Below are 21,958 nucleotides of genomic sequence, written 5' to 3' on the forward strand. Positions count from 1 at the left end.
GGCACTTTCGTGAAATTCAAATAAAGATGAAACCCTAGCCCCTCTTTCTCTTCTCGTCCCTATTTTCCCTCCCTTCCCCTCTCTCTCTCTCTCTCTCGTTTCGTTCTGCGCATTTCGAGGAATTTTTCCTGAAGTCTCTCGATTCCGAGGTTTGTTTTGATTTCATTTATTCCCTTTTCTCTGTTTTGTTTTTGTTCCATCTCGATTCTTGCTGCGGCGTTTCTTGAGTGTTCTTTTTTTTTTTTTTTTTTTTTTTTTTTTTTTTTTTTTTTTTATATAAATTTGTAATAGCCTTGATGTTTTAAGGGGTTTAGGGTTGCTTTTCACCACCTTTCCGAGGGTTTTTATTCTTTCATTCGTTCTTGAATGCTCAAGAAGTCATTTTCTCTTCTTGGGTTTTCAGTTTCTTTGGTGGCTAATGAAATCGGAAGCATTTGAATTTTATATGTGGCAGGTTCTGTTGTTGGGTTGGTTTTAATTATTGATGTTGAGGGTTTATTGGAGTACTAGAAAAAGACGATTTTGGTTGCTGTAAATTGGGGACGTTAAGGAAGGGATGGGGAAGGTTTTTACGAGTGATAGGGAGCCGAAGAAATTGAAGCGGAGAAGACGGTCGAAGGGGTCTGGTGGGAAGTATTTGAAGCCGGGTGCTTTGGCGCAGCTGCGGTGCAGCAAGGGCTCGGTCGCTAAATCTTGTACTGATCTTGGAAGGAAAAGGGTGGCTGTGTTGGATGCTGGGAAAACTAAGAGGAATGTGGTGCTTGAGGATAAGGTTTCTGATAGAAGTCCTTTGATGTTGTCACCCGTGAAATTGGTGATGCATATAAGCCATATTAGTACTCCAAGAACTCCTCGGGTTGAAGACTGTGAATCAGAGTCACGGCTGGAATCTCTACCTATGGATCTATTGGTATTATTATTATTATTATACATCTCATTCTTTTCTGTTTCATTGAGGAAACTGTCTTTATCTTAAAGCTACATCAAATGCATAAAGTTGAATATTTTCTGTTTCTTTTCAAATTGTATGAATCTTCTTTAGGTTGCATTATTTTTGTGCTATGAGGGAGGCCGGCTTATAGAGATCCCCACGATAGCTTGTTATTTGAGCTGTCAATTGTGAAATGCTTGTTTATTTACTGGACGATGGCGTTTTTAGGTGGAATTTTCAATGGTTTTTTCTCTAGTGTCTAGCAGGTGTTTCTTGTTTTAATGAGAAGAAAAAACTTTGTTGCGAGCCTTTTCATTTTGTGAGGATATTATGAGAAAAGAGTACTCATGACCTACTTTTGTGTGTGTGTGTGTGTCTGTTTGTTCCCAACATGTGGAGGCTGGCAACTTGACCTACTTTTAGTAAATGGCCAAAACCTTTTTGTTTAGAGATGATGGTGTTCAGCAACTTTAGCTAAAACTCTAGCTGTATACTTCTTAATTACAAACCGACAAAGCCAAAGTTTGAACTTTTAAGGACATGTTTCACGGCATAGAAATTTGATGCACTCATGTTGATCTAAACTGGATATTTGCTGATGTATCTGTGTCTATACTCTTTGAACATGATCTTACACGTAATGGTAATTTGCAGTATTAATGGATATTAATTATCTGCGTTGTTTGGCTGCTGATGTTCTGATGTTTTCAATTTATAACTTCAAGGTGAAAATACTTTGCCATTTACACCACGACCAACTGAGGGCTGTATTCCATGTCTCTCAACGGATCAGAAAGGCTGTAAGTTTTTGTCTGTCTGCTTCAAATGTACCACAACTTTTGGAGGTTGATTATCTTTGTTTCTCTCAGGTTTTGCTGGCTAGGCAATTCCACTTCAATTACACAACTCCAGATCGGTCCAGGCAGGAGATGTTGAGAACAACCACCCCTCGACCTACTGAACACTGGCCCTTTGTTAAGTTAGTATTGATTTAAATATTTCGTTTGTTTGGCATCTTTATGTTAGGGATAAGCTACAAAACACCTCTAATTATTACTTTAAAAGATAAACTACTTTGGGTAGGAACCTGTTAGAACTTTGGATGGAAATTTGGGCTTGGAATATGTGTGGTTGTGTTTCTGTTCCAGCTTTCATTCCAAATCACTACCACACAGATTAAAGTTCCAATTTTCCTTGAACATTCTAATGTAGCTTGATTCCAAGGGTAGTTTTGAAACACGCTTATAAAGAGTAATCTTAATATCGCAAGTTTCAACTTTTGAATGAATAATGGTATTTTTGAAACACCATTTTGTAATCTTGTCTTGTCCTATTGATCTGACTTCAAACATTGATTTACAGTAAGGGAGAGGGCAAAGGGTTGTTATTGCCAAGCCCTCACACTCCAAAAGCACCAAGACATGGTCCTCGTCCCCCATCTCGTCTCAAAGTTTCAGAGATGAGGCAGGTTGCTGCTGTTCTCTTTCAAGAATCAGCTTTTCCTCCAAGATGCATGGTTCCATCTGTTCTATCAAAACCTCTCTGCAAATCCTTGGCCTCAAACCGGGTGTTGTTTTACGAGGATGAGTTGTGCCAAGCAGTTGCTCAAAATAAACTTCGTTGATTGTAGTGGCTGGCAATTTCTCGTTGTCTCTTGTTTGTGTATATAGGGGATTTTTACCTTTTTGCCTGTAGCTGGTCCAGCCAATATAGGAATTCTACAAATTTTGTAGCCTGCGTTGATGCAGATTTAGGTATCATGGAATGGAACTTCTTGTTCTGTTGGAGTGGGGGTTGAAAGTATTCAGACTGTAGCTGTGGGAATAATCTATTTCGAACTTGTTACTTGTATAGTTCTATATATATATATATATTCTAAAGAGTGGTTTTATGCTAGTTCTGTTTTCCCCTGCTTTTATGGTTTATAGCATTACTGTTTGCTTGTACTGCCAAAAGTTACCATCGTTTAAATCTGACATGATTGTGAAATTGGTTGCTCTTTGATCTCTTCCATTCCAATTAATTGATTGTGAATTTGTTGAAGTCTTGGAAGAGGCATTAAAAAAAAAACAATCTGAAAGAAGGGAATTTCACCGTTGAGTTCAAGGACCAAGCAAACTACAACCACAATAATTGCAAGACAAGGAGTAAGGACAAAAGAAAACAACCAAACTCGTACAAAAAATGATTCATGACTCCTCTCAATAGTTTTGAGTTATTTATAGCCAAGGGATCGTTTTGTTTCAACCAAAAAGTTCGCTATCTACTGGATGTTGCAAGCAAATGTATTTATCATTTGAAACCTTGGACTTCTATTCGACTTACAGCATTGTCCAGTGAGAGTACTGTCGAGGGTTGGCCTTGTAAGAGATTTAAGTAGATGCTGGAGAATAAGATATTCGGATGATTTGGTTATGTATGAGAATTGATGTGTATGGAAATGATAATAGAATGTCTAACAATGTATTATGTTTTTTTATGTAATTATGAAGTAAACAATTAATTAATTTCAATAATTAATTTTTGCTTGTTAATCTATTTTTACTACCTTCGATTATTAAATGAATTTCAAGCCATTGAAATTTAATTAAATTTACCCGGTCATCCTCAAGTTTAATATATTTATTATCTATTAAATTTTTTATATTGTACATTTATATTATCAAATTTTTTATTAAAAATATTGATAATTAATTTAAATATCTATTTTCTTTTTTTTTTTCCAATAATTTTGTTAATTAAAGAGTTAATTAACTAATTGTTTAATTAAAACTAGAAGTTCAAGTGTGCAATATTGTTTATTTGAACAAAATTTACTGATTTTATTATTAGTTAATTGATTAATGTTTTCTTGAAATATTATATTTTTAATAAATAATTTATTATGTCAATGTATGTTTACCAATAAAAAGAGATTTAAGCAATTATGCCTATTCATATGTTTTTTAAAGATTATGATTTTTCATATTAATTCATAATGATATGATAAAATGTTATAATAGCATTATTAATAATAAAATTAATTATATATGTCAATTATAAATCTAATTTAACATATTTATAAAAACTATATAAATTAAACAATATCAAGAAAGAAGAAAAACAAATAAAATGAAAAGATAAAAAGTAAGAAGGAGAGAAAGATCATTGGAGATAGAGAAAATCCACTTTATTTGGTGGTTATAAAAACCCTCCGGATGAGAATATGAAATGTATTGAATAAGATATTTTCATTTTCAATATTAAAAATTTGTATCAAACATGGTATTAAAATATCATTTTCCATTCCACCGATTTTAAATAGACTAATCATGATTCTCCTTAGTAGCCTCGAGTCATATAGAACAAATGAATACATTAAAATATAGTTAAATTTTATCTCTATAGTATTTTCAAATAGATTCAACTACAAGTTTAGTTTTTGATTTTGAATTCTTTAACTTTTTTGGTCCATTAATTTTTTAAAAGTTTTTTTTTTCAAGTCTTCAAACTTTTGATTTTTGTGTCTAGGACTCGACAGATTTAATTTATTACTAAACTAATTGATTACCATATATAAATTTAAATTTTTACGTTTAACTTAACCAATTTTCAATTTTGTAAAAAATATCATAGTTAAATGACTAAATATGTATACAAAGTTCAAAGATTCAAGACCAATTTTATAATTTAGCCAGTCGAATACAAGACAAAATACTAAATCTCTAACCTTTTAGTCTATATATATATATATATGCCATTCGAAACCAAAAGAATTGTTTTAGAATCTAATATCGCATTTTCCCAAAAAAAATAAAAAGAAAAAAGGAAAAACAAGAATATCTCTCTTCACTCTGTCTGCAATGCATTGACTCTATTTGATGAAGCATCCTTAAACATTTTTTTTAAAAAAATTTAAATTATAACCAGAATTTGATTAATTCAGCTCTACATAACAGAATTTCCCAATTCAAGTAACTTTCTTTTTTAAATTTATAATTTTTTTTCTATAACAAACTTCATCAATTAACCAATAGCTACAAAATAAGTTGTAATTTAAACCAGGTAAATTTTAAAAACAATTCTTAAGAAAAAATCAGATTTGAGCATCAATATAAAGAAAGTGAAAACCATTACAACTAAAATACAACCTTTCAATATTGATTTACCAAATACTCTAACTTGTTTAATTTAAAGTGTGATTTTGATAAAATTAACTCCAAAATGTTAAATTTAAAATTGTTTGAAAAATAAAAAAAATTAATTTAAAAAATGTGTAGATATAAAGACTAAAATGAAATTAAAAAAAATGTATAAGAACAAAGCAAGCAAGTTTTTATCTTTCAGAATTAGTGTCATTTCATAAATTCGTTGAAATAGTTTTGTTTGATCAATCTCGACCAAGATTAACTATCAAGATTTAGATAAAAAATTAACCCTTTTATCCTAGGCACTTTCCAGTAAAATTTCGATTAACAATTAAGACCGATATTCTATATATTTGGACTTTCTCAATGAAATATGGTGCATCAATACCAATATTCTATATATTTTCTAGATGAGATTAGTAAATTCATTTAGAAATTTAGAAATTAAGATAATTGTAGAAAAAAATTGAGTATAGGATTTGATATAATATTAATTAAAAATATAGGAAATTTGAAAAGATATAGGATTTTTTTTTAAAAAAAGACAATATTTAGAAAAATGGGTAGAATTAAAATTAAAAGAATGAAAAAAATTAATTTTTGTCTGAATTTCGATGGGATCAAAATTATATTAACAAATGTTAAAAAAGGTGCTAATCCTCAAAGATGGGAACATTTGAGAACGATTATTTATGACAATTTCGCGTATTTAACCCCCAACAGAAAAGAATATCGGTTCGGATCTAAAATTTGGGAGGGAATCGGATCCAACAACTATACGGGTGTGGGCATAGCGGGACGTTAACCTCAAAGCCCCCTTCGATTCTCTCTCGCTGACCCGAACTACATTTGTCAGGTGATCGTGGAAGCCATAGCCGGGTTCACAACTTGAATCGCATCGCAACTGATCTGCGGAGGAAGAACTGTGCACAGAGGGACGAAAAACGGCGTCAAGAATGATTTCCGACGGAGTTGAGGACGAGGAGAAGTGGCTTGCTGCTGGGATCGCCGGCCTCCAGCAGAATGCGTTCTACATGCACCGATCTCTGGTATTTCTATTCAACTGTTGCAATTGTAATTGTTTTCGTGTATATTTTGTTCTCAAGGACTATATAGATCAAGGAGGAATTCATGTGAAAGCTTGGAATGACTTGATTCTGAGATGGGGTTTTCAATTAGAACCCTAATTTCGGTTTGGTGTTGCCTCAGGACTCCAACAATCTTAAAGATGCTTTGAAGTATTCTGCGCAGATGCTGTCTGAGCTGCGGACTTCGAAGCTTTCCCCTCATAAATACTATGACTTATGTGAGCTATTTCTCTCTGTCACTGGGTAACTCTGTTTTTGCCTTTGGAATTGAAGAAAGCAATAGAATTCATGAGTTTTTTTTTTTTTTAAATTTCATTTTCTTTTTACCATTTTCAGACATGCGAGCGTTTGACGAGTTGAGAAAGCTAGAGATTTTCTTTATGGAGGAGACGAAGCGGGGTTGCTCTATAATCGACTTGTACGAACTTGTACAGCATGCAGGCAATATATTACCCAGACTGTGAGTATTTTTGACCTGAAATCTGATTTACTGTTACTGCTAACTACGCTTTGATATTTCTCATTCTTTAGAAACATGGATGTCATTAAAAGTTTGAATGCTCAGACTGTTTAGTATCTTGAGCGGAACTCTGTGTATTTAGTGTACTAAGTAATCGTATCAGGTTTGGCGTTTTAATGCTCAGACACTGGTAAGCACAATGCTCATTGATCCCTTATTTTACTGTTGAGTTGAGTTTAGGGGAGTATAGAGAGAAGGGAATAAATGTCAGCAATGTCGCATACATATGTAGATGTTTAGTAGTGTAGAATCATAAATTTTCAAGTGCTTGTTGCACTATGTGGAGAAACGACATAATCTCTAGAGGACAAGAGAGTTCTTATAGTGATGCATGACACCTTGTTAGATTCTCTGTTTTTCTCTAGGCCTTTGTTTCTTTCTCTTTTATAATTATTTTCTAGGTCTTATTTCTCTCGATTGGGCCCATGCTTGTAGTTTGGCTCCCTTTTCTGGGCTTTTCCTTTTTGTATGCCTATGTATTCTTTGATTTTTTTCTCAATGAAAGTTGTTTTTTCATTAAAGAAAAGGTATTGTGTAAGATCTCAAAAGTTACAATAAATATTATGTTTTCATTGAAAATCCTATCGTTTCTAGTAGTCCAAATGCCACATAAAAGAGTTTTAGGAGAATTGTGAACAACAATCTTGCTTTACCCAAAACCATGGACTTGAGAGAATTTTTGGAAGTCGGCCACCGATATCTTTAGTATAACACCAAGCCAGGCCATGTCTCGACAAAGGAAGTAGCATATTTTTGGCCAATTCACATTGAACAAACAAATAGTCAGTACCTCATTCAAGGTACCATTCAAGAAAATCTAGGAGAGCGAGACTATAACAGATGGGTTCTTCTTTAATCTTGTCCTGGATGTTCAATACTTCAAGCTATTATAGGTCAATTACCATAGGAAATCCGTTACCTTTTTTTCTTGCCATGTCACGTTTTTTTGGCAACCAATGTGATGGTTGATGCATTAATAGGTAGATATTTGCAGATTTGAAGAACCTTTCTGTGTAGTTGAGAGTCCGAAGACACCGTCCCCAGTTTGATTAACGTTCTTAACCTCTAGCTTGGAAACAAAATTGACCAATTCTATGGCTTTCTGTCAAAAAGGTTTCTTCTATGGTCAACCCCAAGTTTAGTGTCTTTTCTCAGCCCTCTAGCAATCACTTACTAATTTTCTGTTTGTAATTGTGATGGCATAATTGAAGGAGAGTTTGACACAGAGGCCCTAAACTAAGCCAATTATCTTCTTAACATTGGCTATGGAATTTTAATGAAATGCTTTGTTCAGTTATAAAAAAATATAATTTAATCTCAAAAAATTTCAAGCACCAAATGTATTAGTGATATTTACTACTCATTAGCCTCCCATGTAATTAATTGTATCTATGTTTAGTGGTCAATGATATTTATGATACACAAGCTTGTTTTAGTTCATGGTTTGGCTACCTTGCTTCTCTCTATTGGCTTGGTTTGAAGTTCTCGGGTGATTAGGTTGAAAATCTCCATGTTGAGTTATATTTGTCCATCAGTGTTTGGAAATGCAGCGTTTAAAAAGCCCTTTCGGGCGCGCGCCTAGGCCCAAGGTGCAGGTCTGGCGTCTCGCTTTAAAGCAAGGCTCACAAAATAAGGCACGCCTTAGGCGCGCACCTTTTACGAAGTCCCAAGGATCAAAGCCCTGCACCTTGGGGCTTTTCAATTATTTGTAAAAAATAATAGGGTTTTCCTTCTTTATTAACTAAAAGGATAATGCAAAATTTCTTGTCTTTGGGGTCCCTTTTTTCCATATTTTGACTTCAATTATACTCTCTTTTTAAGTAATATTTTTATATATAGTGCGCCTCACAAAAAAAATCTTGTGCTTTTTTGTGCGCCTCTCTCCTAGGCTCCAGAGGGCCATTGCGCCTTAAGGCACCTTGGACATTTAAAAACACTGTGGAAATGTATATTTTGTCTATTGGGCCTTGCTACTGGTATATATGTTCTGTTCTGTACGAACTTTTTGTTGATTTATGGAACTGTCCAGGTACCTTCTTTGTACTGTGGGATCAGTGTACATCAAATCCAAGGAGGCTCCTGCAAAAGATATTCTTAAAGATCTGGTCGAGATGTGCCGTGGTATTCAGCATCCCTTACGTGGGCTATTTTTGAGGAGTTATCTTTCTCAAGTCAGTAGGGATAAGCTACCTGATATTGGGTCAGAGTATGAAGGGTAAGGAATTCAAATTCGTTGGCTTAAGATGATTAATAAGCCACTGGTTTAACTAATTCACAACATAATTTTTGCTTGCTTAGCAATGAAAATGAACAAAAAACAGTCTACACAATGTGCCATTTCATGAGAAATGGTTGCTTTTCTGGTGGGCTGTGTGCTATTTTGTGAGGCTTATGTGGCTAGAGAAACAATGGAATCTTCAGGGGCAGGGATAGCTCCAATGACGATGTTTGGTCTTTTGCTAGATTCCCTGATCTCTCTTGGCCTCGGTGTCTAGGCTTTTTCGTAATTACTCATTAGGTCTTATTTTACTTGATTGTGTCCCCTCTTGTAGTTGACTTCCCTTTTGTTGGCTTTTTTTTCCTCTTTTGTAAGCATGTGTTCTTTCGTTTTTTGCTCAATGTAAGTCAGGTATTTCATTTTAAAAAAAGTTGTCTACACTAAATCATTGAATACTGGTGATCCTGGCGAAATATTCTTTGGTGGCAAATATAAATTCTTGACCTTCAGATTTTTTGGTGTCAAATATAAATTCTTGAGATTTAAGGTGGTAAAATATTCCAAAAGAAGTAACAAATATAATAGAATTTGCAAATATTTCAAGAAGTGGAAGAGACTAGTTTATGTTGTCTATTTCTAATGATAAATTGCTGACTGCTTTGACCAATATCAATTCAAAGAGCACGTGGATCAAACTATTATTTTTCAAATGATTAAACATCTTATAAAATTGAAGTCATCAATGCCTATCATTTAATTTAACAGTTTTCACTACTAAAATTTGTTATTGTTGTTCTATATTTCTCGTGATGTCCATTTTGTTGAAAAGTAAATAAGTAAATATGAGTCCGGACACTTTAGTTGCAAGTGTCAAACAATTGCTTGGCATATGACATGTATTTATTATGCTTAGCAAGGGTTCAGTTGTGTCCAACAGGACCATGTTCAACTAATATGTGACATCTGTCTATTATGCTTTACAAGGGATGGTATGCATCCAACAAGTATTGGAGTGTTTGATATGTTGAACATGCGCCATTATCACCCAAGTTGTTGCGAACGTTATACACGTATATAAATCATAGCTTTGTGCTTCATAATATGCATCAATAGCATACAAACTTGTGCTTTTATTTTTGTCACAGAAATGTGATTTATGATAGGCAGCCTTTGTTTGATCCTTATTGAGTTAATCTGCTGAGGTTTTCTTGACTCCTACAGAGATGCAGACACTGTCATCGATGCAGTTGAATTTGTACTCCAAAATTTCACAGAAATGAACAAACTTTGGGTGCGGATGCAGCATCAGGTGGGTTTAGTCATCCAATATTGTCACCTACTCTCATGTTTGAACATGCATGGTACAAGGATGATTGCATGTCATGAGGGTACAAATAGTTCATGAGTGCATGATTTATGGTCATGCAGGTTATAATGCTTGTGAATCATTCATACTCTTAGCTGACCCTGTGTTGAGGCTTGCTGTCGGGCTTTCTGGTCTGCAGGGACCTGCCCGGGACAAGGAGAAACGGGAGAAGGAAAGGAGCGAGCTACGTGATCTTGTAACATCAGACTTCTGAGACTGGTTACTTTCACTAAAATGGCATTGTGTACATTCTGCATGTACGCTCATACAAGTTTTGCCCTGCCTCTTCTTGTTATTAGGTCGGAAAGAATCTGCATATTCTCAGTCAGGTGGAGGGTGTTGACCTTGATATGTACAAGGATATTGTACTTCCTAGAGTCCTGGAGCAGGTGCAAAATGTTGCAGTTTTCTTTTTCTATTTTGCTGAATCTCCTAACTTGTCACTTCCACTCTAATTATCATACCTATGCTCCACAGGTTGTTAATTGTAAGGATGAAATTGCTCAATTTTATTTGATGGAATGCATCATTCAAGTATTTCCTGATGAGTATCACTTACAAACGCTGGATGTTTTGTTGGGCGCCTGCCCCCAGCTTCAGGTGGGGACAATACCATCACTCACGTTACTGCTTAAAAATCCATCTTTTATGGTACAACAAATATTAAAGAGGCTTTTCCCGGTACCGAATGATGAACTCAGTTTCTGAACTTTTTATTTTGATGAAGTAGTTTGGTGGGCTATCTTAAATGTATTCAACTCCGGAGCTTATTTATTTATTTTTGCTTCTCTTAAGTTTATGTGAGACTGGATGCCTTTTCCATTAGGAGGTGCCAGGGAAGGCTTGTTTTCATGTTCATCTCTGCCTTTTGTTTTTGGTTTTTTCCTCAACAATGTCGACAATTTTACTCTTATTCTCATCCTTGAGATGAAGGCACTTTAAGATAATGTATATCTATACTGGTGCATCGTAAACCTTCTGTGTTGGGAGTCAGTTAGGACTATCCATCAATGTCGTCTCATCATGAATACGGGACATGCTTTTGATTCTTAGTTTCTCATGAGCCAGTATTGTTACACAATGATTGAGGAGGTGCTCCTGAGTTTGCCTTTTCGGGAGAAGAATTTTTTTAGCACGCTAGTTTCTTTGCTATTTCCTGAAGAGTTTGGCTCGAGAAAAAACAATAGGGATTTTTGAGAGGTGGAGAGGTGGTGTGATGGGGTTTAATGCCTCCTATGGGGGTCAATCACTAGGCCTTTGTAATTATGATCTTAATTTGATTTTCTGGATTGGAGATCCTTATTGTAGCTTTTTGGGCCCCCTTTTTGTTGGGCTTGTTTTTTTGTATGCCCTTGTATATTCCTTCCATTTTTTTCTCAATGTCGGTCTCTTACCCAAAAAAAAAAAAAATTATGGTTTCCCTCTAATGCATGCATGGAAACTTTTCTGTGCAACGCATCTAATGTGTAGGTTGTTTTGAGCCTCTTGGAAGGCATCGCCATCCATCAACAAGCAGGTAGTTGTCTTACTAAGAGCACATTGAGCTTGTGATACTGCACTTATAGAAGTAGAGGCATACCACTCGTTTTTAGGAATTGTTTAGAGCTCAGATTTTGATGGGCTTTTGCTCACTCAATTAGAGTAGAAGAAGTAACACATTCAGCATTTGGATTCTTATAATATAAAATGTAGTTTATTTCACTTAACATTTTTGGAAGTCATTTAGCCTTATACATCCCTTTCATGATTGTATTTTTCAGCCATCTGTTGATATCAAGACGGTGTTGTCCCAATTAATGGAAAGGCTTTCAAATTATGCTGCTTCAAGTGCAGAAGTGTTACCAGAATTCTTGCAAGTAGAAGCTTTTTCAAAACTGAGCAAAGCCATTGGGAAGGTAATTATTGTCTTTTAGGCTTAGAGATTTGTAGTTAGAAATTTAATAGATGAAATAAATAAATTCTTTAGTTGAGTACACAACTATGGAGTTGGGGTTCATCCAAAACCAAAGAAATCTTTTTTGAGGAATATTTGTATTTGTTTCCTATAAAAAAACAAGATATTGCATGCGACATCTTCCTGGTTGGTCGTTTAGTTGAAATTTAGTTTATATCTTCTATATCTGATTTCCTCAGTTTCTTCTTTCTTCTTTCGCCTTTCAAATGAATTTTAATTATCATCATCACCATTTTACTTAATATCTGTTTTTTGGTGGTCGTAAACAGTATCTTAAGTGTTTTTTTTTCCTGAAAAAGAAATAGTCTCCGACTCTCTAGTTCATAACTTTTTTAAGATCACTTCAATTAGTTAAATTTGATATATGTGCAATATTCACTTTGCAGGTGATAGAAGCACAGGTTGATATGCCTACAGTGGGAGTTGTAACTTTATACTCAGCACTTCTCACATTTACGCTTCATGTCCATCCAGATCGACTTGATTATGCAGATCTTGTTTTGGTAATATTTGCTTTTCAAGTGCATTGATGTAAAGACTGCTAAAGTTCATATTTTCCATGTATCACTTTAGTTATTGAACTGCCACCCATAAAAGATGATCAAATTTGCTACCCACTTCAAACTTAAATATACAAATTTTCTTTATCAATTGTCTACATGTAGGTAAGATAATGGGTTAAAAATAAATCGCATTTTTTTTAATCCAAGTAATTCTAGGTTAAGAAATTAGGGATCTGTTTAGAAGTAGGGCTGAATTTTTTTAGAGGTAAAAAAAAAAAAAAAAAAACCTAGGAAAAACATGTTGAGATAATTGTTTTCTACAAGTCGCGTTCTAACTTCTATTACTTTGTTAAAATTACAGACTAGTTTATTACACAGTCACTTCAACCTCTGTAAGCCATTTGATCACACCTTTAAAGAATGGTTGTTAGAAATAGAAACTGTGCTGTAAAATAAATGGTCAAACATGGATTTTTGGACAACCAAATTTCCTGGCTGTACTTTCTTGCAGGATCAACTGTTATAATAAAAAGTTAGTGTTATCATCTGTTTTTCAGGGAGCATGTGTAAAGAAACTCTCTGGTAAAGGGAAAATTGAAGACAGCAAAGCAACAAAGCAGATTGTAGCCCTTCTGAGTGCTCCATTGGAAAAATATAATGACATTGTCACTACATTGAAGCTATCAAACTATTCACATGTCATGGAGTACCTTGATGGTGAAACGATCAAAGTCATGGCAACGGTTATTGTTCAAAGCATAACAAAGAATAAAACTCAAATATCTACCGCTGACAATGTACATGATCCCTTTTGGTGTTTGGTCTTTATTATTAATTATGCTTTCTAGTTATATGGATTACTTTTATGTAGGTTGAGGCATTATTTGAATTGATAAGAGGGCTTATCAAGGATTTAGATGGGTCTCTTCCTGATGAGGTTCTTTCTCTTTTCTTTTATGGAAAACCTTGTTTCTCATAATGGTTTATGCTTTTATATTGATAATCTGTAACTGTAATCCTTTTTACTGATTTAACTTATCATCCTTTTCTTTTTCTTATATTTAAGTCAACATTTGGACTTGTTTCTGTTTCATGACGAGGTTGTTTCATCTTTCCTTTGTCCTCTCCTCACTTCAATTCTTTAGGTTGATGAAGATGATTTCAAGGAGGAGCAAAGTTCTGTTGCTCGTCTTATTCAGATGTTGTATAATGATGACCCAGATGAAATGTTTAAGGTATTTGGGTGCTATAGATTATATATGCAAGTTTTGTTTCATGGATATGTGAATGCCTCTTCAATCTTATTTCTGGAAGACATTGATAGAACTTGACAAAATGGAATGAACAGCTTTTGTTGAATATGGGATCAGCATTCTGTAATCTTATTTTAATGAGATATATTGCATACTTGATTGGTATTGTCAAATCATATGGGTAACATATGCATGATGGTACCTGGCTTCCTACAGAATGAATTTCCTTTATTCCACTAATCTCTTGGCAGTGTTAGTCGTTAACTGATTGAGGCAATTAATTAATTTATACGTTTGGTGACCATCCTAGTGATATTTTAATTTTGGTAGTCTTTTATTGGCTTTTTATTTATTTGTTTGCTTCCTTTGTGGCTTCTGTTGTTGGGTTGTTATTTTCTATGTCCCATTGACATTCTTTCTTTTTCCGTAATGGAAGCTAGTATGTCTAAAACTATCAACCCTAGATGGAGATAAACCTTGTGGGGTTTATTGCACCATAGGACCATTAGTCAGATTATCTTGTAGTGTAGATGGTAGATAGATGGGGAAGTTCATCTAGCTGTTGTTGTGAGGCCCATTCTTTTGCTGATGACTTGTACTCTAATTGCAGATAATATGTACTGTTAAGAAGCATATCCTGCCAGGAGGAATAAAGCGTCTGCCATTTACCGTTCCTGCCCTTGTTTTTTCATCTCTCAAGGTTTGACTCTCTTGGCTCAACTAAACTCTTTTGTCGATTCTTTTTTGTATTAAAATAACATTTGATTGTTATAACTTATAACTATGAGTTTATTGTCGTTCTAACATAGGAGATCAGTTACTGTGAGTATGAAAGCTTTTCATAGTAGTTGGTGTCATAAAATTGACTTTTTGAGCTATTGGAATAAGTGGGGTTTTGTCCCCTCCAATATAGTGGAGGTTTTGAAGTGTTTGAGTATTGAAGACCTTATTCCTGACAATCGCTAAGTGTGAAGGTCGAGAAAAAAATTGCTGAGCGAATCATAAAAGGATTATTTTGAAGGTCGAGAAGAAAGTTGCTGAGTGAATCATAAAAGGATTTTTTTTTATCGGTTAAGAAGGAATGATTATGACAGAGAGGATTGCTATGATTTTGTTAGGGGGCATTTGGAACCGTAGTAACTGTGAATTGCTTATTAATTGCAGTTGGTTAGGCAATTGCAAGGCCAAGAAGAAAATCCTTTTGGAGATGAGACATCAACGACCCCAAAGAAAATTTTTCAGCTATTAACTCAGGTACTACCTAAATGGAGCGGGAGATCTCTTCCTATGTAAACTTGGTGTCCATCTTTTAATAATTTTTTTAACTGCATTGTGTAATCGGTTGCATTTGCAACTGTAGCTGGAAGGTTCTTTTCTCCAAATATGTTTGTTCCTCTAGTTTGCTTTTCTGTGGCCTTGTGTGTTACAGGCGGCTTATGCATGTTTCAAAGAACTTGTGTGAACTTGTTCATATTGAATTGAATATTTGTAATGTTCCAATGTTTTTTCTCAGACCATCGAGATCCTTTCCAGTGTTCCAGCCCCAGAATTGGCGTTTCGGTTGTATCTACAATGTGCTGAGGTATGCCAAGAAATTTGGTTCACGGTAGTTGTTTCGGTTGTATCTACAATGTGGTGAGGTATGCCAAGAAATTTGGTTCACGGTAGTTTGGAATATTATGATATGTAGCTGTTATTTTGTAAGGGACCTAGTCAGAGATATATGGGGCTATTAGTAGAATATTAGTATGATTATTAAAAGGAGTATATTAGTAATTAGACAGTAAGTTTGGTAGGGCTCTTAGTTATAAATAGAGGAAGTTGGTTGAGAGTTAGGCAATGCAGAATTTTGTGGGATTTCCTTTGGGGAATTTGGGAGTGGAATCTCAACCCTCTAGAATGTGCTGAGGTATATTGTAGTTTCAGTATTAATATTGCAATATATATTTCAATCTTTTTGTGTTCTTGTTTGTTCTTTGTGTTCTTGAGTACTCTTTTAAGGTGGTATCCTAACAAATTGGTATTAGAGCTTGTTTTTTCTTGGATACCGTTTGTGTTTGGCAATGGGGGAAGATGAACAATGGACATGGGAGCGAACATGAGGCAGCAGAGAGAGGAGAAACTCCATGTACATGGGAGCAATTCCAGAAAAGCATGGCAGATCGCAAGTGCGAACGAATCAAAAGAGAAACCTGGGAGAAGAAGTTGCAAGAAAACCGGGGAGAAGAAAAGAAAATGGTTCAAAAAACAATGGAAGGGAGGTTGGATGATCTCAATAGGGACATGGCTGAGATCAAAGAAATGATGCAATCCCTACGTCAATGTATGAAACTATTGGATGTTGAAATTCAGAGGATCATACCTTTAAGGGAAGAAAAACACGAAATGCTGGAGATGGGAGCGGAATCTGTAACCTCCAATGAGCTTACAATCGAAGGCTTGTCTGTGGAAGGATCTTCACAAGCCTCGAATGGCATCAAGGAAGAAGGAAAGTTGTGGGTTCCGGCAACTGCTGTTGAAAGGAAATCGCCACTGAAGAGGAGGCGAATTTGATAGAACCCACGGGCATGGCGAGGAGTTACAATTGGTGGAACCAAAAGAAGAGAAGGGAGGTGATGGGTTGCTCCACAGTAGAGAAGAAAAAGAGAAAAAGAATGAGGACTTGGAGATGGAGAAGCCGGAGTAGAAGAGAAACCTGATCGTTTGTGTCCATCACCAATGGCGAAAGGTGAGATGGTGAAGGGTGAGATGGTCAGAGACAAGGACTCGATGGAAGTGGAAACACCGATCAGAGGAGGTAGAAGCATCGGAGAAATGTGGTCAACCATTATTAATGAGAAGGTAATATGGCAGTCAGAAGAAGAAAAGGAGGAAGGAGCACCTACCAATGAACACATGTTCAGAAAAGCGAAGAGGAAAGTTGGTGAAAAATTGACGAAGAGACGTGCTGGCGTTCAATGGTGGACAAACGAATAAATGGTCATTGCTCAAGGATGCAGAGTATGGTTGGTCGGGATGGAGAGAGAAGATGCCACTGATTCTTGGGTTGAGATCACGAAGGGACCGGTGAACGGAATTGCTTTGGGTCACGATGGAAAAGATGGGAGGAAGTCGCAATGGAGGACTTGCAACTGGCGAGATTATTTGCGGGAAGAGGAAGTGGAGATGTTGGGCGATGGTGGTGGATGAGCAGATGCACAAACAGAGGTCGTTGGAATACGGGTGGCAGTGAAGACGCAAGTGAGGCTGGAAGTCTTCATGAAGGAGGTGTCGGAAGTTGCAGAGGGAGACAGACTACCATGGGCGAAGAAGGTGTGTGGAAAGGAAAAGTTTTGTGAAGAGGAGGGACAAAAAATTCGGTGGGCCCAACTGTTGGAAAAAGTTGCAACAGAAAATATAGTCATATGCTGGGAGAGAATAAAGATGCCTTAGGGAGACTGTGTTCTTGGGCTGTTTTATGGGCTGAAGTCGGGAATTAATGGAAACCCATTTTATCTCTAAGGCCGGAAGAACGTGGCTGGAGGTGGGTACATGGAAAGGACAAAGTGGCTGCACTATTTTGGGCTTGGTTATGGGTTGGGATTGCTGGAAGCCCACTGCTACTTTTAAGGAAGATAATGATTTATGGGCCCAACGATTGAAGAGTTGTGCATGTGGGGCAATCCAAGTAAAAAGGGGTTGTTATATTCATTATTTGTTATATGGGAAGTGGGGGTTACTTAAGAGAAGGCTGTTGTGTTGTTTTGGACAGCAAATTGATAATGGGCCTAGCCCATTAGAGGAGAACAACGCCAGTGGAAATGAAGAAAGAAGAACGTGGAGTCATGGGTTGCTTATTGGGCTGAGTCCAAAGGAAGAAATTGAAGCCCAATTTCTTTTCAAGGCTGAAGAGACGGCTGCTGGTTTGGGGTTCTATGTTTTCAGTTCATTAAAAAAATTAAAAAAAAGAAAAAGAAAAAGAAAAAGAAAAACACGTACTGGGTAATTGTGATCTTTGGGTATAAGGCTTGTAATGGATTATCCAACCCACACCTTGAGGACAAGGTGTGTTTTCAAGGGGCGAGTAGTGTAAGGGACCCAGTTAGAGATATATGGGGTTATTTGTAGAATATTAGTATGATTATTAAAAGGAGCATATTAGTAATTAGATAGTAAGTTTGGTAGGGCTCTCTCTTAGTTATAAAGAGAGGAAGTGGGTTGAGAGTTAGGCAATGCAGAATTTTGTGGGATTTCCTTTGGGGAATTTGGGAGAGGATTCTCAGCTCTCTAAAATGTGCTGAAGTATATTGTAGTTTCAGTATTGATATTGCAGTATATATTTCTATCTTTTATTGTTCTTTTGTTCTTTGTGTTATTGAGTACTCTTGTTAGGTGGTATCCTAATTAATTTTTAACATGCATTTTTATTGATCAGGCTGCAAATGATTGTGACCTAGAACCTGTTGCTTATGAATTTTTTACCCAAGCATACATTCTTTATGAAGAAGAAATTTCAGTAAGTTGGATCCTTTGTGCTCGCGGTAATTATTTCTTATTTCACAAGGCTTGTCCCTTTATTTCCTCCCATGCTTATGATGTCGTTCAACTTTTCTTTTACAGGACTCGAAAGCTCAAGTGACTGCATTACATTTAATAATAGGCACTCTTCAGAAGATGCACGTTTTTGGTGTTGAAAACAGAGATACTTTAACCCACAAAGCCACTGGGGTACTTTCTACAGAGTCCTGGCACTATATTGTTCCTATTTGGCATGTGCTTGAATGTCCAATATTGCATCTAAATCTATTATTACTTTTAACTCTTAGTTTGGATGCTCATATGCACTAAACATTTAACTATTTAAGGACACATCATGTCGGAATGCAAAGGTTTAGACAAGTAAATGCAGAAAAAAATGATATAATGTTTGGCAAGTGCATTTTTGTGCTTATGCTTGAAACCTCTTCTTAAGTCTCTACAATCAAACCTTTCAAATAAAAATGCCTGTATGTCCAGTCCAGATCTTTACATATACTCAATTTATAATTTTTATTTCACGTCCTTTTCATGTTTATGTTTCTGTTTGGAAGATGGCGTGTGAAAAAACGATTTCATTAAGATGAATATTTTTGGCCAAGACCTTGACAAAGTTACCTTGCGATGCAGTACTCTGCAAAGCTATTAAAAAAACCTGATCAATGTCGAGCTGTTTATGCTTGCTCGCATCTCTTCTGGCTTGACGATCATGATAATATGAAGGATGGTGAGAGGTGAGTAACAAAGTTACAGTAAGTTTACGTTAATCGTTTTATGTTTGTTGGATGTGGGTCTATATAGCTAGCCAATTCTTATCTTTCTAATGTTGTACAGATGGTTATTACCTGAAGGTCGAGACTTTATAAATGCATTAGCGATTTTGCTAGTGTAGAAAAGAAAATCTAGTTTTTCCCGATCATTTACTTATGGTTTTGAATGTTTGTTTTTTCTCTTCTTTGTCATGCTTACTAGGAATAAGTTACTGTAGCTTATGGAACATCTGATGTTCTCTACCTGCCTGCTCCGTTTAAACAGAAAATAAATAGAAAAGAGAGTGTTTGTTAGTGAAATCTTGTCCTTTTGAATCACTTTTTTCCTCCTGATGAACCAGGGTGATGCTTTGCCTAAAGCGTGCATTAAGAATAGCAAATGCAGCTCAGCAAATGTCAAATGCAACAAGGGGTAGCACTGGGCCTGTCTCTCTTTTCATTGAGATACTGAACAAGTAATTCTTATATTTTGATATTTTTCAGAGCCTTATCACTTTTAAGTATGGTTTTCTCCTGGTAGGTAGATAGATCATTTTTGTTTTGTTTGCTTCCAGATACTTGTATTTTTTCGAGAAGGGCAACCCACAGATCACTGTAGCTACCATCCAGGGCCTAATTGAACTGATTACAACCGAAATGCAGAGCGACACTACTACTCCGGATTTGTCGGCAGATGCATTCTTTGCCAGCACACTCCGGTACATCGAATTCCAAAAGCAGAAAGGTGGTGCAGTGGGTGAGAAATATGAACCCATCAAAGTTTAACTGAATTTGGATGCCTAGTTGATTATTGCCAAGATTGACAATATTACGGCCAGTTTTCGTTGGCTCACCTTATACGCTGAGGGTTAATTTAGTCTGGTTTATTGATCTGAAGAGCCGGTTTGCTGGATATACTGCTCTTTCGATTTTCCAGTTGGCTTCTTGCTTCTTTGGTATACAAAATGGCCCCAGATTCTAGTTAAAAGAGTTAAAGCTTCCTCGTTCCGATAGTAGAAAAATGACTTTCATTACTTCTCTATTTTGTAAAATCTGATTCTATAGTATAAGACTTCATTGCTTCGTGATCTGAAATGTGAGACTGATACAAACCACTGGCTGTTTTTCGGGTTGTACGGTTGGCATGCTCGAGGCATTTGTGCATATTTTGAAACTAAGCTTCAGTATTGAATTCCAGACAGGAACGGTACAATAAATTCCAGATTCTTGTGTTTTACGTTTTGGAAATCCTGCATTCCAGAGATTATAATGTCTTTTGTTTGACGCCATCTTCATGGTTTTCCCTACAACTTGCTTTTCCATCTGCAGTTGAATAGTCTTTGATGGGTCCTTTCATGTTTCTGGTGGATTCATGGACATTTAACTAGCTATTGGTTTGGTTTCTAATGTTGATTATCCTCCGATGTTGATACCGATATCGAGTTTTCAATTGTATATGATTAATATATCGATATCAATTTATATATTTGTAAATAATGATTTATAAAAAAGGAGTTAAATTAATAATTGAGTTTTTATTTTCTAACTAAATTATAGATGTTATTAGCATTCACCTTCATATCAATTAATCTTTTAGATGTCAAGCCCTCGGATGTAGCAATGAATCTTTTAATCCTTGCTCATCATTAATTTAATTCATTTTCTTAACCACGTGTTCAAAATGAGTTCGTTTAATATTTGTGGAGTTTTTGAATTTTTAGATGATATAGTGTAGGTTTTATAATTTTAAGGGATGTTTGAAGCATTGGCTTCCGTTGAGTTGAATTTTTCAATCAACTTAATGTTTTGCACACGAATTTTACAAGTTGGTATTATAATATTTTTTATAATGTTTATTATTGAGTTTGTGTATTAAATAAAAAGCTCCATCTTCTCTCGTACCCTCATTCCTCAATGTTTCCAGTGATCCACATGTTGGCGCACTCCGATGGCCAATTCTAGTGACCATCTTCGAGGACCAATTATGGCAACAACCATCATTAGCGACATGCTTCGATGACTACCTCTCGTGATCAAATTCTGACAATCACCTTCGACACCACCGACTATTGAAGACCTTTTTCATCAATTAACGACTATTTTCAATGTCCAACTCCACATGACTACTACATTCAACTTCGATGATCACTTATGGTGACCAACTCTATTAGTCATCTCCAATGACTAATTCTAACGATCAACTCAACCGATCATATAGTAAAAAAAAACAAAAAACTTGGTTGACAAAAGTGTTTTTGAATACAAAATTTAAATTATTAGTTCTTGGTGTCTAGTAGTCTTCTTACATAATAGTTTATACTATCATGACTTTACTTTTGGTTTTACCCAAAAGACCTCGTATCATTAGTGATAGTTCTTCTTCCTTATACTCATGACCGTCCTCTTATATGCTAATATGGGGCTTTTATCACATTCACAATACCAACATGAACAATAAACCCTAACCTACAATTTGACATAAAATGTCATTAAAAACCCTAAACCCGTTGATGAAGGTACGTTGTTTTGTGCATATTGCACGCATTCATTCCACTAATGCAAAAGCATATCGTAACTATGTTGTTTGTATGAAACAAGAGTATTTTGTCTACCTCAAGTACAATGGTTACATGTAAAAAATTGTAAAATACATGTAAAGATCTTAATTGACATCTCAATGGAGTGTTAAAAATTTGAAAAAATACATGTGCAATTGAAGGGTTAACCAAAATAA

General features: G+C 35.5%; 2 protein-coding genes across 2 annotated transcripts; both read left to right on the top strand.

Moving 5' to 3' along the window:
- Positions 1-2,827, top strand: LOC120090151 (F-box protein At4g35930). The gene is made up of 5 exons (XM_039047668.1): positions 1-149; positions 455-910; positions 1,657-1,731; positions 1,801-1,910; positions 2,294-2,827. Exons 2-5 carry the CDS (start codon positions 557-559, stop codon positions 2,553-2,555), a joined length of 801 nt encoding a protein of 266 aa, XP_038903596.1. The 5' UTR covers positions 1-149; positions 455-556; the 3' UTR covers positions 2,556-2,827.
- Positions 2,828-5,810: 2,983 nt separating this feature from the next.
- On the top strand, positions 5,811-20,472 carry LOC120090200 (vacuolar protein sorting-associated protein 35A-like). The gene is made up of 21 exons (XM_039047743.1): positions 5,811-6,107; positions 6,268-6,364; positions 6,483-6,606; positions 8,696-8,881; positions 10,106-10,193; positions 10,390-10,446; positions 10,550-10,639; positions 10,728-10,850; positions 12,011-12,145; positions 12,591-12,707; positions 13,265-13,504; positions 13,579-13,644; positions 13,853-13,942; positions 14,571-14,660; positions 15,125-15,214; positions 15,474-15,542; positions 18,375-18,455; positions 18,560-18,667; positions 19,106-19,209; positions 19,587-19,700; positions 19,800-20,472. Exons 1-21 carry the CDS (start codon positions 6,015-6,017, stop codon positions 20,008-20,010), a joined length of 2,373 nt encoding a protein of 790 aa, XP_038903671.1. The 5' UTR covers positions 5,811-6,014; the 3' UTR covers positions 20,011-20,472.
- The last annotated feature ends 1,486 nt before the right edge of the window (positions 20,473-21,958 follow it).

The sequence above is a fragment of the Benincasa hispida genome, chromosome 11, assembly GCF_009727055.1.
Source record: "Benincasa hispida cultivar B227 chromosome 11, ASM972705v1, whole genome shotgun sequence".
Lineage (NCBI taxonomy): Eukaryota > Viridiplantae > Streptophyta > Magnoliopsida > Cucurbitales > Cucurbitaceae > Benincasa > Benincasa hispida.

Bases quoted from the DNA above. Each gene is read 5' to 3' on its own strand.
- LOC120090151 (XM_039047668.1), top strand. From the start codon at position 557: ATGGGGAAGGTTTTTACGAGTGATAGGGAGCCGAAGAAATTGAAGCGG. The intron at 1,732-1,800 runs GTAAGTTTTTGT...TGTTTCTCTCAG, and splicing joins CTCAACGGATCAGAAAGGCT to GTTTTGCTGGCTAGGCAATT. The intron at 1,911-2,293 runs GTTAGTATTGAT...ATTGATTTACAG, and splicing joins GAACACTGGCCCTTTGTTAA to TAAGGGAGAGGGCAAAGGGT.
- LOC120090200 (XM_039047743.1), top strand. From the start codon at position 6,015: ATGATTTCCGACGGAGTTGAGGACGAGGAGAAGTGGCTTGCTGCTGGG. The intron at 10,851-12,010 runs GTGGGGACAATA...TGTATTTTTCAG, and splicing joins GCGCCTGCCCCCAGCTTCAG to CCATCTGTTGATATCAAGAC. The intron at 12,146-12,590 runs GTAATTATTGTC...TTCACTTTGCAG, and splicing joins TGAGCAAAGCCATTGGGAAG to GTGATAGAAGCACAGGTTGA.